The 18,386-nt window shown below is 41.3% G+C and overlaps 1 protein-coding gene across 2 annotated transcripts in view; it reads right to left on the bottom strand.

Moving 5' to 3' along the window:
- The window catches only part of tnrc6c2 (trinucleotide repeat containing adaptor 6C2), a 57,913-nt gene that overhangs the window by 12,657 nt on the left and 26,870 nt on the right, over positions 1-18,386 (bottom strand). For both annotated transcript variants that reach the window (XM_062428174.1, XM_062428175.1), the window contains 10 exons: positions 8,087-10,588; positions 6,218-6,421; positions 5,359-5,525; positions 5,154-5,231; positions 4,890-4,947; positions 4,485-4,627; positions 4,051-4,197; positions 2,823-2,984; positions 1,889-2,008; positions 707-790 (listed from right to left, as the gene is read on the bottom strand). In XM_062428174.1, the coding sequence (XP_062284158.1) occupies positions 707-790; positions 1,889-2,008; positions 2,823-2,984; positions 4,051-4,197; positions 4,485-4,627; positions 4,890-4,947; positions 5,154-5,231; positions 5,359-5,525; positions 6,218-6,421; positions 8,087-10,588 (3,665 nt within the window). The remainder of the gene's footprint in view (positions 1-706; positions 791-1,888; positions 2,009-2,822; positions 2,985-4,050; positions 4,198-4,484; positions 4,628-4,889; positions 4,948-5,153; positions 5,232-5,358; positions 5,526-6,217; positions 6,422-8,086; positions 10,589-18,386) is intronic.

Genomic DNA, 18,386 nt, shown 5'->3' with positions numbered 1-18,386 from the left:
CCGATATTATCACCCGATACCGATATATGCAGGCTTTTTACACCAAAACTGTTAGGTAACAACATAACATATCTCCTATTATGCCTAATTTTATTGTGATGCCCCAATGGATGCATACATAAATGCAACATGGCTTTCCAAACTTATGTATATATATATACGTATATATACTTATGTATATATATATACGTATATATACATATATATATATATATATATATATATACACATATATCTGTGTGTGTGTGTATATATATATACATACATACATACACATATATATATATATATATATACGTATATGTGTATATATATATATATGTGTATATATATATATATATATATATATGTGTATATATATATGTATATATACGTATATATATATATATATATATATATATATACGTATATATATATATATATATGTATGTATATATATATATATGTGTATATATATATATATATGTATATGTGTGTATGTTTGTATGTATGTATGTATATATATATACACACACACAGACACACACATATACATACACATACATATACACATATATATACATATAGATATACATATACATACATATACATACACACACACACTACACTCTACAGACAGAGAGAGAGAGAGATTTAGTTGTATCACAGTGTTGTGAGTGAGTGCTCATACGGGCTGCCTCATGAAATAAATAACCTGTTGACTCACTTGCTGCTCTTGTTGTCTAATGGGGCCGGAAACATTGCGTTGCGCCTGCATCATCTGCTGCTGGATTTGTAAACGCTGGTACGCCTAAGTGAAGGGAACAAAAAGTACAATACAATAATTACAAAATTACATTACTGAAGGAGAACATTACACCTGTTTCCATCTGGTCAACCTTGATCTTTTCCATACATAATAAATGAGAGATCTTTGGTATGGCAATCATTCATTAGTTATTTCTGATTGCTTAGGAACTATCTTTGAAACTATAGGCTACTTTGCAAAACTCTACACACTAACCATAAAACCTTACACCAAACCAGCAAAACGTTATAGATCTCTTGCAAAAGCAAACTATTCTTGCAAAACTCTCTGAACTCTTAAAAAATGTGTTTTTTGCATTATTAAAGTACACACAAACCATAATTTGAATACGTACACAAAGCACCAACTACACACTGACAGTATACATGAAGGGCACCTGTGGCTTTTGCTTTTTCTGTGTGCAGAGCAGCAGTTTGCAATAAAGTTTTATAATACATGTAGTAAACACACATACACACAGGTATCCAAATGTGTTAAGTATGTATATGTATTTATATTTCATCCAAATCACAGCATAGTGCTCAAGGCCTGATTTGTAAGTTAAGTGATTTTCAAAAAGTGTTTTCACATGTGTCAGTGTGGCAATTGGCAAAATAGTGTAGCATGTAAAGACCAATGTTAACAGCTTTGCTAGAAGTGTGTTGTTAAATTGCAAACTGAGTGTAACGCAGTAAGTTGTGTTTAAAACTTTGCAAAAAGAATGTTATAATATTACAAACTGAGTGTCAAGTAAAGGATGTGGCACACTTGGTAAATGCATTGGCTACAAGTGTGAATGGTTTAGTAAATAGTGCTTCAACAATCACTGTTAGTGTTTAAGCATTCAGAGAAAACTAATCCGCTTTAGCTCAACTTTCACTTGTGTTTTTGAATGGACACTTTAATTTAAAGAAAGGTTTTTTTTTCTACTTGATGAAGTACAAAAAGCAGCTTCATTGGATTTTTGTCCGTCGATGTCAGAAACTAAATCAAAAACTAACATTAAGACATTACAAAAAGTCCAAAACACAGTATCCCTGCCTCAGGTCTATAAGTACAAGTTGCCTTTAAATACAGAGGGAGAGCAGGACTCTGACTCACCATTTGCAGTTGCTGAAGTTGGTACAACAGGGTCATTTGTTGAGGGTTTATTGGTGAGGTTAAAAGTGCAGGGTTCAGACCAATGTTTTTTGCTGCAAACTGCAAGAGCTGTGCTTGGACCTGGAGGGAAGGGGAGAATGGGAAGCAGAAAGGAAAGATGACAAATTAGTCATTGTAAATCACAACAAGTGAACGAGAGCAGCTTCTGGCAAAACGAGTCACTGCTATGTGCATATAAGGAGGAAAAGACATGAGAGAAAGGGTTTGTGAGTAGGGCTGTGTCTTTCAAAGCAAAGCTAGCACAACAGGGTTTACAAATAATAACTTGTGATAATTTTGCCAGTCACACAAGAGAAAATACTTAATATTAGGATTCGGGTATGAGGTAAGGTCTTAAGTAAATAATTAACAATAGGTTTAACAGAACTGAGCCACTTGATTCAGCAATTGTTAAATAATTCAGTTTCTTTTGACCCATTTCATATTCTACTGAATACTTTAAAGAGTGTGATACACTTAGACAACAATACTGGTTATGGCTTCTTGACAAGCATATCATTCAGATTATGAATAGTTGGTAAGAGTAAAAAAAAAAGGGTGATAATAATTATTATAAGGAATTAAAGTCAATGGCACAATTCTGAGTCATCATATTATTTTTAAATATATTTCAGCATCTCCAGATTTAAGCATACATTACAACCACATTCACTAAGTCTGGGGACAATTTTACTGACATAAGAAGTGTAAAGAGAAAAAAAATCCAGAATAAAGACACACTAGCAGAGATATAAATATCCTTCAACTGTGTTTCCCAGCACATAGGACAACCAACACAAATTGTCACTAAATTCCCACTTAGCATTAACTGGTATAGCTGCATGTTGTAAATATGATATGTACATTATTGTGTGTTATACGTGTAGTTATCTACCTGAGGGGAGAGAAACTGAGGCACTTGAGCACGTTGACTAGGCTGGGAGGAGCTGAGAGGTGGCACTGGTGGCTGAGGAGGAGGCTGCTGCTGCTGCTGCTGCTGCTGCTGCATGGCCCGGGTTTGTGCTGCTCCACTACTGCCAAACATTCCACTGGGTATCTGTAAGCAGGAGTCGTAAGGGACAATTAAACTTCTCACAAAACCTGTTTATTCAAATTACTGAAGCCATTTCACACATCAATGTGTAGCAAAGAGCTGAACCACTGAATAGGGAAGACCATTGTGTAGCCTTAACCATTCCAGCAAACAGCTACAGAAAACCTCAAGAGAAAGGTCAAGAGTTGAGCATCCACCTGTCAAGTCTTTGTGGAAAAAAGATGGGTTCATTCACTACACGAATGAATGCACTTGAATTGGATGAAAAAGAAAACTTAAAGTGCACTCAAAAGCCTAGCCTGTGTCGATGATATTCCCAGCCCACATAGCAATGTTGAAAAACATTTTTCAAAGCATTTACCCTCAAGGTTCTCACACTACACCTGTGTGCAACAAAGCATATACTGAACACTAAATGAGAGCAGCTAGATGTTAGATCATGAAACTGTGACTATTTAGGTTTTTCAAAGGGCTCCAAACAATTAGCCTTGAGAGGGAGCTTCATCCACATTTCTGAATTGCAAGTTGTTGGAGAAGTCTTTCAATTCAGTGCAAAAAAAAAGGCTTGCTTACAGTGCCTTTGTTTGGGCTTCAAGGACATACTGTTGTTTTTCTGGGCCACGGCAGCCCCTAGTGGTGGTATTTGATAGAACATAACTATCTGGTTTCAATGGGCACTTCAGGCAAGGTCATACACAGAAGTGAGCATTAGAAAAGTGGAGATTTGGGAGAACATGAGGTGTGTGTCAAATGAATTCAGATTATTCTTGTTGCATTCACTGCTTCATACACATTTAGATCCTGCATGATGCAAAATGATTAACATATTCATCATAATATTTGTGATTTGGCAGGTTCTGTATAATCTGTCAGTATATTCAATTGTTAATAAAGCAACTGAGAGAGTGTCAGTCCTCAAACACTCACATCATGCTGCATTAGAAAAAAAAGGATGAGGAAAAAAATAACTGCTGGACAAAACAATACATCACTAGCATTTTCATTTTTTAAATGTGTAATTAAGTTCAATAACAGTGCAGAGTGGAACTGTGAGCAAGAAATGTATTACCTGTCTGTTGTTCAAGTTTTGCATGGCCAGCCCCGGGTTGCCCTGTCCCAGACCCTGCCCAGGAAGGCTACTGTTGGCCAGGGGGAGCTTCAGGCCGGGGGAAGGCAGAAACGGTGATGAGGGGGCGTCATCTGACAGAACACCATCCTGGAGTATCAATTGGTGATGGGGGAGAAAAATGGGCAGAAAATGAAAAGAGGAAGGGTGGAGAGGATTAAGGGTGATGACATGATTTTATAAATAAAAATATGTTTAATGCTAATATTTGTACTACTAAAAACAAGTGTAAAAATATTTTAAAAAGGCAAATGCCCAGAAAAATTAAGAACCATAAAATCAGTAGACGTATAAGTACCACAACAGATTTATGTTTTATGAACATTTTATTTCCCACAGATGTTTGAAAACGGTCTGATAGATGCTTGATGTCTTACCTTATCAAGGAAGGTGTTGCGGTCGGTGGGGTCTTTGGAGAGCGCAGAGGGCCGACACACCAGGGGCTTGTTCAGGCCGTTGCTGTAGTCAGACATGCCCATGCAACGCTTGTCCAGGTCTGTCTTCTTCTCCAAAAGGGCGCCTGGGGGAAGAAAGGTATTATTAATTATTATACATTATATAGTTTCTATTTATTTAATTTAGTGTTTGATCCATTTTAAATATATCTTCAACAAATTGATATATAGCTTGCATTCACTGAAGAATGTTATATAGCAACAATGTTCAATTGTGAACTTATTTACTTGAAATAAATATAAAAAATGCTGCAGATTTGTACAATCATATTTATTACAAACAATCTTTATACACACATGCCACACAAATATGTTTATTGAACTTACTCATGGCCTGGTCAAGGTTCATGTTGTTGCTCTTCAAAGCCTCCTCAGCAGGGTCTCGCTATAATACATAGATAACAGATCTCTTAATGACCATGGTTTAATTGTTGGAGATGGTCTTCCAAATTCAAAAATGTAATAATTTCTCAAGTTTAGATGGCTGCATTTATCAAGTGTGTTCATGTAAGGAAGATCTGCCTTAAAGAAAAGCTTAGCAGTTCCGTATATGTGTGTTAGAACTTTTTTTCTAAAAATATTGATCCATACCGGAAAGCCCATGTCAGTGAGCTGTTTGATGAGACGGTTCATGATCCAGGCCTCATCTGGCTTGTTAATCATCTTCACCTGACAACACACAAGCAAGATATTTGTGATTTAATTTGTCAACAATTACGTTTGTCGTTAAAAGACAATAATTTCCTCTGTTAATATCTGCCAGTATGATTATAACATAAATCAAGGGCATTCTGACCTTGGTCGGGCCCTTCTTGGGTCCATTTCCCCAGGAATTGCAAGAAGAGCTGCTCTCCTGGGAGGTGGGGCTATTCCACATATCCCCATCCTCAGTGTCCCATTGGTTGTTAGACATGCCCATCTCCTCTCCTCCATTTCCCCAGCCATCTTGCATAGGTTTGGGGCCTGAGAGAAATGAAGTAAGAAAATTAAGATCAACAAATAAAAATCTGGTTGGTTATCTACAGTGTTTTATAAGCTCTACAGTACACAAGCCAGTTATATGTAGGTAGCAGATAATTTCCAACCTGACCACTTGGTGTCACTGTTGCCATTGACATGCTACATTATCCCCCTACAACTCCCTCTATCATTTTTCCAGCATTTTAAGAAATGACTAAACTCTACTCTACTGAGTACTGAACCACTGAACTGAACTCTAATGATGTGTACAATTGCTTTAATCCCACCAACGCTCCAGAAGCACTGACAAAAATCTTTAGAATTGGCCAGAAGAAACTTCCTGCTTTTGTTCCTCAACTGAAGTGCATTTGTGCGCACATACAACCCAAACCTTTAACACCTAGGTGGATAATCATTCTGAAAGGCTGAAGCTGAATTCTTCATTGCACTAATCTTCCAAATGCCACACAATATACGTGTACCAAAAAACTGACACAACGGTCAGGTTTACGATGAGTGGTATTTACTAGATTGTGTGAAATTATTTTATAGACGGGTACACCTGAAACTAAGTTAATAAATCTGATCTGAGTAGAACTTTGCTAAGGTAGTAAATAAAGCAGAAGGGGAGCAAATTTCAATGCCAGGTCATGCTGATTTGACCTTGTATAACTACACCTGCATATATTATTTACCTGGCTTGCAGGGTGCAGGACCTGAGGGTCCATTGGCTCTGCCATAAGGTCCAGAGGACTCGTGGCCACCATCTCCCCATCCTCCTACACTCCCTTGGGGCTTGCCCCAGGCAGAAGTGCCATTGTCCACAGTTGATGGTGGAGCTGCTGGCTCTCCCCAAGCAGGCTCCGATTTGGACTGAACAGTGGAATGCTCTCCCCAACCTGGAAGACCGATGAATAAATAAGTCATAGTGCAATAAAATTTTCACCACTAACAATGTTTATTCTTGAAATTATACATCACTCCTTTTAAGGTGGCGGACACACCACAAAGTAACATTTTCCCGTCCACATTAAATGGGTATGGTTGTAGCTTGGTGATGTAGTGACTACTTGTAGGGCTAGTTGTGGCGCTTTTCCACTACACAGTTTCAGCACGACTCGCCTCACCTCGGCTCGCCTCGACTCGGCACGGTTCCTTTTCCATTACAAAAAAGTACCTACTCAACGTGGGCGGGGTCGTCATAGCACGGCTCCGCGAAACTGCCGTGACTTCGTTTTATACGCGACACAAAACACATAAACAATGGAGGACATTGAGGCAGTGGTGTACTTGCTGCTGTATGTGGCTTTTTGTCTCACACAAAGCAAGAAAATTGAGCCGTATGGCTGTAACTATGGTTGTAACGCTGCTGCCGGTATTTAAAAATGCCGGGTTTGATTCTTGTGTGGGACGGCTCATGACTCTTCCAGCGACAACTACCAATCAGCGGCCAGCAGTGTGTCGACGTCACATTTTAGTATCGGCTTGGCTCGCTTGGAACCTCACCAGAGCAGGTACTAAAAAAGGACCAGGTACCAGGTACTTTCCTTAGTGGAAACGCAAAAAGAACCGAGGCGAGTCGAGGCGAGTCGTGCTGGAACGGTGTAGTGGAAAAGCGCCATTGGTGAACTGCTTTGGCTGTCGAGCTTACCTCTAACTGACTATCCAGCTCAGCCACCTAAACAGTCATCATTGTTAAAATGTCTTGCTATTGGTCAAAGGTGCCAATTCATGAATCAAAACTGACCAAAGTTGAATTTGAAGCAAAATTCTGCTCAGATTTACTGGGTACAAGTTCTTACACCCCATCTCTTCTCTCTTTGCAGTACTTTCTCTAACTTAGTTTATTCCTCTCTTTATCTATACTGGTTTCAGAAGAGATAACTAATTCACAGTTGTAATAGTGTTCAGAGCAACTGCTCCTTGTTAAGTGTATTGCAAATTAGAGACAGCAGGGGGCAATGGTCTCATTCATATTCAAAAGGAGAGGAGAGTGTTGGACATTAAAGCACTGCCATATCTATATGCATGGCCTTTGTCTTCACAAAGACTTGTTTGAACTGACTGCAGCACTGACTTAAACTTGCTGTACAGTCTTAATTATGTATGCATGACCACTGAGAGGCACTCAGTATCTCTGAGACGATCTACTTAATAATCACTGTGAGAAAAATATTTCCAAAAATAATCCTTGAATTGAATAACAATCCATGCCAAAGATGCTTTTATTGGTAATTTAGTCACTTTATGTGTTGATGAGTAAAATCACCTCTCCACTTAAGCTTTGTCTATCTTCATACTTCATTCAGTTTGTTAAGACCATCTCTAAAGCTCCATTATGCTTTCAGATAAAACTCTCAATCTAAAAAAAAATATCAGGTTTTATAAAAAATGTTTAATCTGATTGATACATTCTACAGTTTTAAACTTTCCAGTGTGTTTTGCTTTGTTTTTATAGAGATGATAGCTTTTTCAGTATTTCAGTATATAAAATATAACTATAAAATATAAATTCCATATCATATAAACATTTTGAACAAAACAGCACAGCCATACTGTGTTACCTGAGTTGGCGATGGGGGGTCTACCCTGGGGGCCCGCACCAGGATGTGAAGCGCCATTGTTGGGTGACCCATTGTTGTTTCCATGGTGCTGCAGGTGAGTTGGGGGGCCATGATGGCCATGATGGGGATGGTGGTGCATGTGGTGAGTGTGATGGTGATTGTTGTTGCCGACAGAGTGATTGTTGCTGCCAGGACCGACAGAGTGATTGTTGTTGTTATTGTTGGGCATAATCATTCCACCATTCTTACTGGGAGGTGGGCCGCTGTTGCCTGGGTTACCAGAGGGATTGTTGCGATCCCACATGTTGACAGTCTTATTGTAGACAGTCGGATCCCCCCAGGTGGACGTTCCATCGTCAATCTCCATCTTCCTGCGGAGGGAGGGAGGGGAGGGCTCTTCCCAGCCAGTGGACTCCATACCCTTGTCCTGTTTGTGTGCACTGCTCCAGCTAGAGGAATTCTGCTTCACAGAACCAGGACCACCCCAAGAACCAATGCTGCCACCTCCTCCACTGCCTGTGCTACTGCTGCTGCTTTCCTGGGGTTTGGAGGAGCCCCAGCCTCCCTGCACTGGGCCATTGGCACGTGGGGTCTCCGCCCAGCTACTGTTACTGACAGCAGAAGCAGGCTTGCCCCAGCCTCCTCCTCTATTACCTCCTCTTGGGCTTTCCTTCCAACCACCACTTCCTCCATTTCCCCCTTCTCCTTCCCACATGCTGCTGGAGGACCCATTGTTCTTGACATCTGCTTCTCCCCAGTCCCTTGTGCTGGAGCTGTTGGAGGCCCCATTACCATTGCCCCAACCATGGGAGCTTTTGGGACCCTCTCCCCAGTTAGTAGGCTGGCTTTTTGTCAGGCCATCATCCCAGTTGGGTGACTTATCCTCAGATCCCCAGGATGGTGTGCCTGCACCTTTAGGACCATTGGTAGGCATAGGGTCTCCCCAGCCACTGGTAGTGCCATTTGGAGCTTTGTTGAGTGACTGTGGGGGTTCACCCCATCCTGATCCAGTCTGGATTGGCTGAGGTGGAGGGGCTCCCCAGCCAGAGGATGATGATCCTTCACTATCACTTTTTCCTCCAGACCCAGGCCTCTGACTGGGGCCGATGTTAGGATTTATGGTACCTCCATTTGTTGATGATGGTCCACAATTAGAGCTGGAGCTTCCTAAGGTGTTTGAGCTGCTCTTGCTCTTCACATCAGAGTTGGCTTCTTCCATCTCCCATACAGTGTGCTGTCGGATGGGGGTCTGTCCCCAACCTGAGTTACTCAGCACCCTTGGGTCAAGGTCCTGTCGCGGTAGCACAGGGGTATAATCCATGCTCGAAGACCTGTCTCTGTTGTGGGATTGACCTTCGTTGCTGTCCCCACTACCCTCACTTGCTGGGGCTGTTCCAGACTGCTGGCCCCATGAATTAAGTTGCTGCTCTTGGCCTGAACCAGAACTACCAGCATCAACTGAGTCCCAGCCTTTAGATGCCTCTCCACCACCAGAGCTTTTTCCCCAGTCACCCCAGCCACCACTTCCACTACTACCGCCACCACCACTGCCTTGGCGGCCCCAAGCAGAGAGGCCTCCAGAGGGAGCTGAGTCCCAGCCTGAGTCCTTGGGGGAGTCAGCTGCCTTATTTTCTCCACTACCCCATACAGAGCTGCCTGTTGTGTCCCCATTGAGCTGGGATGATTCAGTGGGTGACTGGCCTCCCCAGCCAGTTAACCCATGTCTAGGGCTCATAGGCTCCTGAGCTTGCTGCTGTTGCTTAGTGTGGTTTGGTCCGTCAGTATTAAGGTTAGCAGGTTCAATGTTGAAGGACAAGCTTTTGTTGGTTGAAGGGTGCTGCTTATCATTTTCATTAGCACTCATCATGCCAACCCAACCTCCTCCACTCGTATCTGCACCTCCCAGGGTCCCATTTCCCATGTTTCCATTTCCATTAACACCTGGTGGAAGGGATGATGAGTTGGACACCCCATTAGGGCCAATGCCACCACCTCCACCAACCTCATGGCCCAGAACAGGCCAGGCTGATGGGTTGGCATTAGGATTGAGGTTCAAGTTAAAGTTGGGAGAGCCCCAGTTACTGGGTGCTCCTACTCGGCCACCATTCATACCATCTTGTTTCACATCTGAGACCCAGCCTCTGTTACCAGCTAATGTGTTGGCTGACCCAGGTCCCGTCATCATGTTATTGTTAGATTTGAGAGAGGGATAGTGGGCCTGCTGGCCTGTGGCACCTGTGGCCATACTCAGAAAACTACTACTACTGGTGGTAGTGACAGCACTGGTGTCTGGGTCAGAACTAACTGAGCCAAAGGGGCATTCTGTTGCTGCAGGGTGGCTGGGGTCACTACTGCGGCTGATGGAGGGCCAAGCTTCTGTGTCACTTCCGTCAATAATCACTTTGTCCCAGCTGTTGGCACTGGAGGGGCTGTCAACTGGTAAAGACGTGCCCCAATGAGAGGTCTCATACTGGGCACCAGGGCCACTCTGGAGGGATATGTCTATAGAGAAAAAGAGAGGGAAGAGAGGTTGAGAAAAAGGGGAACAGAGGAATACAATAGTTTGAACCTAGTGTCAAAAACATAACCAGGGAGGGGGGCTGCAAATTAGCTTCCTCTAGACGCCCCCTATATACATTTGTGTACAACAATGTTTATCTGTATGGTCAATGTTAAATAAACTGATCAAACCAAACAAAACACAGGGGGCTGGGTGAAGATGGCTCAGTCAGAAATAAACAAGAGGATATCAGTGGCAAAAGATGGAGAAAGGCTTGAAATTAAGAAGTGATGGAATAACAACCGCAGAAGAGAAAAAGGATGAAAAAGGGGGAGAGGTGGGGGAAGAAAAAATAGGTTAGGTTAGACTAAGGAACATCATGTAATACAACCCCCGTTAGTTCTCTGGACCAATTTTATCTTCTTGGTTGGTTAATGCTAGCTATCAGACTTGGCAGGATGAGATGGTCACACTTGCATGTTCCACAATCCAACACATAATCAGAATGCACAGCCAAGCGTGCTACATGTCATATCAGCTATGGCATATCCATATATCCTTGCCCTGGTGCAGTCAGCCAAACAGAAACAGGGAGATGGAGCCTTTGCTTTCTTTCCTTTAACCATCCTTCTTTTCTCTCTTTCTCCTCACTTTTCCTATTTCACTTCTCCTTCCAACTTGTTTCCCCTTCTCTCACGGTCTTGTTTTGCCCCTTACTTCATCCTCACTTTCTCGCTGCCCTTATCTATTATTATCATCTCTCTCTCTCTCTCTCTCTCTCACTGTCCATGTTTTCTCTCTCCCTTTCTGAGCCCACCTCTTTCCTCACCCTTTAATTTCTCCCTCTCTCTCCTCTGCTCTCCTCTAACACCCAGCAGTGAGAGGGCCATCCGTCTCCATCGTGGCTTTGCTTACTGGGGCTGTGAAGGGAAGCCCAAGTGGAACGCCGCTCATTTATTGGAATGAAACCAAGACGGCTTCTCATCCATCACTCCCTACGCTCCAACAGACCTACTCCTCCTCTAACTGCACCGTACAACAAAACCACAAAACACTTCCTCTAAGCTTGTGTGAATATGTGTATGTGTCTGCTGGCTTTTGAACTACTTGCATATACATAATATTGTATGTGTTAATGTACATTTGATTGTTTCATCCTACTACTTACAAAACTTTAAGCTTGATCTACAAATTCAGTAGCACAACACACAACCAAAGCTGAGCTTCAACAATTCTCTAATCAACATTGTATCACACACAAGCAATTTCATTAGGCACAAAAGCGTCCCCTCAGAGGGAGAACTAATAATAGTCTGATTCGATGCTGTAAAGGGGCAATAAATCAGTTGGAGGCAGCTAATCAATGATCTGATTAATGCTAGTGGGTGAGAGCAAGGAAGCTATCGATCCAGCATGCAAACATCCTAACCACTAGGCCATCCTCATGTTATGGTCTAAAAAACCAATGAGAACTAACTATGAATCTCAACAGCACACAGGCCGACCAAGCATCTTGAAAATTAATGTGAAATACAAAAAAATATATAGATAAAGTCTAGTTTTCCAACATAGAACAAAAGTGTTTAGTAGTAAAACATGAAATATGTCACTGCATGTAAAGTACTGTGCAATCTTATGCAAACACCACATTCCTCATGAAAATACAAGTTCACTAAGCTTACAAGGAGGCTGTAACACATTAAATATAGATAAAGTGTAATGCTACACCATGTACATCACAAACAGTCCTTTTCAACCAGCACCCGTAAGCTAATAGACAATAATACACTTCCGTTACCCAATTGAGCAGCTGCAGAAATGTTGGCTTACTACCCTTTAATTATAAGACCCAAGCTGTGTTTGTAAAATATTTGCCTTGTTTGGTAATTAAACTGCCTTACCTTCTATTACTCTGCCATTAGCTTTCAGCATATTATAACAGTGATTTCCATAATAGCTAAGTTATCCATCATGAGATAAAGACCCAGTGGTCAAAACAATCCAGTCAGATGAGGGACAAGTCAGTTTGTTTGAGGAGTGTGGTCAAACAAACTCAATACTGCCAGATATGTGGCTTTAAGATACTGCGCAACACACCACAGAGTGGATGTGAATGCAATTTTCGCCTCCACACACACACACATACACACACACACACACACACACACACACACACACACACACACACACACACACACACACACACACACACACACACACACACACACACACACACACACACACACACACACACACACACACACACACACACACACACACACAAAATATTCCAACACCACAGCAAAAGTGATCCCTTACTACTGATGTAAAAGAGCCATTTCTTTTTGAGGAAAGTTAGAAGTTTTTCAAACTTGAAAACAAGCTAGATGTTAACCTAAGCCTTTAATTCAACTCTCCATGAGTTCTCTATCTTCTGACATTAAGTTGATCATGAGAGTCAAGTCCAAGGCCTGATCTCAGTTAAAAGAAGATGCTACAACCACCACATTTTATGATGACTCTTTGTGACAATTCTTTCAAAGAACTATAGTGAAAGCAGTCAGGGTACACATACACAGTCACATACACAGTGATTTAATGAAGTGAAGGGGAACAGAGGTTCCAATAGCTTGATTACTTCCTCTTGTGTTTTTTTGCCATGCATTGCTGTGAAAAGAGAATATTATATCTCCACATCTATTGTAGCCACAAAATACATGTTTAAATGCACCTAAATTTAGGTATTTAGGTATGTAATACTGCTGCTTGAAAGGCTGAATTAGGTTGAGTTAGGGCTGGGCGATATAGATAAACTGAAATATCATGATATATTTAACAAAATACCTTGATATCGGTATCGCAACAATATTGTAGGGCTGACTATCGTTGCTTTCACAAAATATTTACACAATGAGGTTATTGATAAATAATCATCAGTAATTTGGATATAATGACAAAGTGGATAAAGTCAAATAATAGAACAGCTAGAAAAGTCGGGTAAGTTCAGAGAATGACATCATTTTACTGTAATGCAGCATTTAAAACCAGGAAAACAACACTTATGTCATATCACGATATCCAAATTCTAAGACGATATCTAGTCTCATATTACGATATTGGTATAATATCGATATATTGCCCAGCCCTAGGTTGAGTATCAAAACAATGTCCGAGTTTCACAAATAGCTGGTTTGCCAGCCCTTCAGAACTATTGATTTGGTGCATGCCTCCCTGCTACCCAGTCAAATTGTAAAGAAAAGAATGAAACAAAACCCAAACAGCTGGCCTTTTCATTTACCACTGCAAGCTCTCAGTGGCTTGTAGGTGTTTTCATTTTTAGACGCAGAGAAAAAAACAGGACAATATACTTAAAGCTACTGAAGCTTATCCCTTTTTGCTTAGTCCTTGCTCTTTCAGCACCTGAAATATAGCAATGAAGCTTCAAGGCTGCAGCCTCAGGAAAATGTTGTTCAGTCGACCCCTCACCCACCCAGTCTATCTTCCTTTCCCCATCTTTGTCTCACAGTCTCATTTGCACATTTTGTTTCTTAAAGAGCATAAAAATAGGTTACACGATAAGATAATCAAAATCTGGAAAGCAGCCGTTTTTTTAATCACTTTAGTCAAAGACACTACGAACAAACCAAATTTCAAACAAACCAACTCCCACATAAAACAAAAATGAAAGAGTGGAATGTCTGTTGCCATAAGTGGAAAAAAGGTGCAACAGTGCCTCTCAGAGTGCTAAAACAAATCCACATGAGTGGGAAGCAGTAGATATCCTCTTAGTATGTCTGCAGCAAACTACCCAGTCAAACCACAAAATCTACTCCAATGCAAATACACTGCTGCTACTGGGTGCCTGAGCTGTATCCCAGATCTACATCATGTGCGGTAAGTGTGTGCAGTGTAGTGATTGTTGTATGCAGTTTGACAAAAGAAGAATTTATTGTTAGACTATTGTATAAGATTGCATTATAGTGAATAGGCGTTCACGCTATTGTATCTATCAATGTAAATACATACGTGTGCATGTGTGGACTAATGCTAAACAGCCTGTTTCCTTTCACCTCAGTGTGCCTCAATTGTTCCTCTTAACTCCCTCCCCAGACATTCCAACCCAAAGGTCTTGCTGATTCTTGGCAAAGCAGTAATTTGGCAGGGGGGAATTCTAACGCAAGCTGAACATGAAAAACAAAGAAAAGGGGACAATTATTTCCATCCTCCATTTGCAATCATGTGACAGTAATGCGGTGCTGCTTTCATTCTGGTTGCAATTAGGAGGACAGTCTCTGATTACTCTTTGTGAATGAAGAGGGTCAAAAATAAAAACAAAAGAAGCCCTCTATGGCTCCCCATGCTTCTAACAGGGAAACAAGACTGACTGTTTGTGTGCATGCATGTGCAAGTCCGTGTGCATACATGGGCCAGCACTCTGCATACAACCTGGACTAACACAAAATAATAGCAAACATGTCCTAATGATGAATGCACCAGCAGTGCTTACGCTAAAAAAACAAGAAATAACGCAACAACACAGTGAAGCTGTGTGATTCTAGCTTGACAGAGTTGAAGCAGAAATAAGCAAGAGATGAGCTCCAGATAATGAGACTAGCTGCCATCATAGAAACGGGCAGGTAGCCAAGAATTAAATGCCTCCCATCCCCTTTGAATCAAATGAAAGACAGGGTGACAGAAATAGGGAGAGAGGGTGGAAGGGAGAGATGGAGGAAAGTCTGGGGGGAGGGGTTGGCATTCGCAGTGGCAAGGGAAAAGAACAGGAGACGGTGGGAGAGAAAGCATGAGCAGAATACAAGAGATGGTGTGGCAATAAATGGATTCCTTAGTTTGTGTGAGTTGGTCTGTGAGGCTCAGACTGAGCTTGGTTTTCTCAGAGCAAACTGTGGGCTGACACAAACCAAAGCCAGAGCAGGAGGGGATGTTTAGTAGTCTTTTGTCCCCAAATAGACCTTCTCCGTTTCTCTTTGAGGGGGAGCTTTACACCCACTTGGATCAAAGACGGCATGCACTTGTTTTTCCGGAAGCAGGGAGAAAAAGAAAGACTGAGGGAATGGTCACAGGAGGGTTTAAAAGCTCATCCTTCATGTCTGTTTACCTCTGCTTAGAGAGGAGAGAAAATAGAGAGCGATAGTGACTTCTCTGGTTTCCCTGACAGAGGCTGGATTAATGAAGCCACTGGGGGGTTGTCTCACTTGTGTGCGTATGTATGAGTCACAGCCTGAGCACATGGGGCAATCTATAGCTCCCTGACTTCATTAGGACCAGGTAGTCTTGTAATTATTCAATGATTTTAAAAACACACCAATATATTTAAATGGCAGTTACATTTGCATATTAATAGTATAGTATTTTAAGAAATACACCTGCATTGTCATGAGATGGCACTTTACAACTTTACAATTGCATTACAAAGCCTCCCCATGTACACTTTAGCTTTTGCCTCATTTAGCAGACCAATTTTTTTACTAAAAATAACAATCTGTTCCACTTTCACACCATGTATTTGGTCAAAATGAGATATGCTCAAAACACAACCACTTTACTTGCAAATCAAAAGGGTCTAAATGAAAGAGCCAAGTGTGTTAACAGCACCCAGCAGTGCACCTTCTGGCGACACGCTCTGTCTGGATGACCAGCAAACAGCTGTTGGGCTGCAGTTCCCACAGTCTTAAAGAGACCCCCACTCCAGCACCTGCTACTGGGGAGCCCGTCTGGATGGCTGCTGGCTGCTCCGGACTACTTAATGGTCCCCAGTCAGCTGAGGAGACGGGAATGGTGGTGGGTGCGACGGAGAGGGTTGGAGGGAGAGGGGACAACAGGGGGTCTTCTGTCTGGTGTTTGGGACAATTAAATAGGGTTTGGATAGTGGAGGTTATGTGGGAGTGGTGTGAATGCCCTTGAATATAGAAGGGTTTGCCTTTCACATTTTGAGGATGAAGTGGTGTATGTGGATGGTCTGTAGGAATGTTATACATTACACACACTTTGCGCATATAATGATCTGGTCTGATAAATTCAAATTTGCTTTATTGGCATGAATATCCAACAACAATATTGCCAAAGCATCAAGAGTCAGTGAAACAACATTATATAAGCATACCATTAAAATTGATATATATTAATTATATTTAGTATATACTGTATATATCTATGTATATACATTCAATCCAATGCATACATATGTGTGCGTATGCATAAATTCGCCTTTAAACTCTGAGCCAGCTGGCCTGCAAGGCAGACACAGATCTGAGAGGACACAACTAGGTCAGAGTAGTGTGCTCTTCCTGCTACACAGTCGCTACATCTAGGTTCATGTGTTTGTGTTTGCATGTGTATAGCTACAAAAATGTTTGAGGATCTGTGTGATGGAGGCATCACATTCTCACAACCCTTGGGGCCATACAGAAACCCTACAGAGACCTCAGATTTTGAGTGTCCTCAAAACAGAGTAGTACTGAGAAAGGACATTTTGTGCCTGTAGCACCATGATGATTATATTATAGAAGTTGGACGAATTTAGACTTAAATAATCTATATATCATTTTCATATCTATGATGAAGATGGTGTACATAGTTCCCGAAGATTAAGTTAATTTAATGTATTAATTTACATGGTTGAGTAAGTCCAAAACACAGTAAATGATAAAACAGTTAAAAGTTTACAGGTATTTTATCAATGATGTATATTTATGTTAATTTTACAATATGTTATATGCCAAGCTTATTCTATAATAAAAGCACTTATGTCCTGGGATAAATAAAGTAGAAGTTTAAGATTATTTCTTCAACTTTATCTACAATGTCTACACTCTTTAATATATGTATACCAGAATCATTGCAACTTCAGGGCCACTTCAGGCTATTAGCTGAGCAGACCAGATAGAACAGGCTGTAGATGAGAGGCCTTTGGGACAAGAACAAGAGGGGAAGGAGGAGGAAACCTAGCCAATGGCTACTTTGCCACAGGCTGTGTTGTACTGAGGGGCCCCTGGGAAAATCAGGGTGAAGTAAAGGCCAAATAGGACAACAACTGCTAGACTAGGACTAGAACAATAATTAGGACATTATAGGTTAATACACTCAACCAGGGCATCTTAAATGGCTTGGCACACAAAGGGAAAATAAATTATTTTAAATTTAGTCTCCTAAAGGCTTTGAGGTATCACTTCTTCTGAGTGACTTAAGCCTGTAGCCAAATTTAGAACCTGGCCCACAGCTGAGGAAAGCCTGCGCTTAACAGCTGAACTCAGAGAGGAAATATAATAGAAAAAGGAAAACTTAGCTTCTGAGCTAATAAGCAGTAAAAGGATAATGAAGAATCAATGCAGGATTAACAGATTTGGTCTCAATTGTTGAAGTTTACCCCCATGAAACGGTATATATATGTACTAGTAAATGAGGCACAACTGCTTCTGTTATTGGTGGTATAGGCCCAAGTACAAGAGCAACATAGACTAGAGAGAGCATACAAAGACCCACTGGCTCTGTGATGCAGGGGACTGTAATTTGCAGACTAGCCAGCCATGCACCACAGCTGCTGCAGATTTGTTTACCGAGTGCCTGGTGTTCTCCCAGCAAATGTTGAGTCAGTAATGAAAGGCAGCACAGAACAGCAAAGGAGCATTGATGAAAAGGAAGAAGAAAAAAAAAGAGACACGGAGAAGAGAAGCTCTAAGATGCAAGCAGATACACATGCTAGCTCTCCCTCAAAGACTTAAACATAAAAACATTGTGTGGTGTATTACAGTTATTCTCATATCTGTCGTCAATGTTAGTGTA

Source organism: Scomber scombrus, chromosome 2 (assembly GCF_963691925.1).
Source record: "Scomber scombrus chromosome 2, fScoSco1.1, whole genome shotgun sequence".
NCBI lineage: Eukaryota > Metazoa > Chordata > Actinopteri > Scombriformes > Scombridae > Scomber > Scomber scombrus.
Note: the sequence above shows the minus strand (reverse complement) of the source record. Positions and strands in the feature narration are given on the sequence as shown.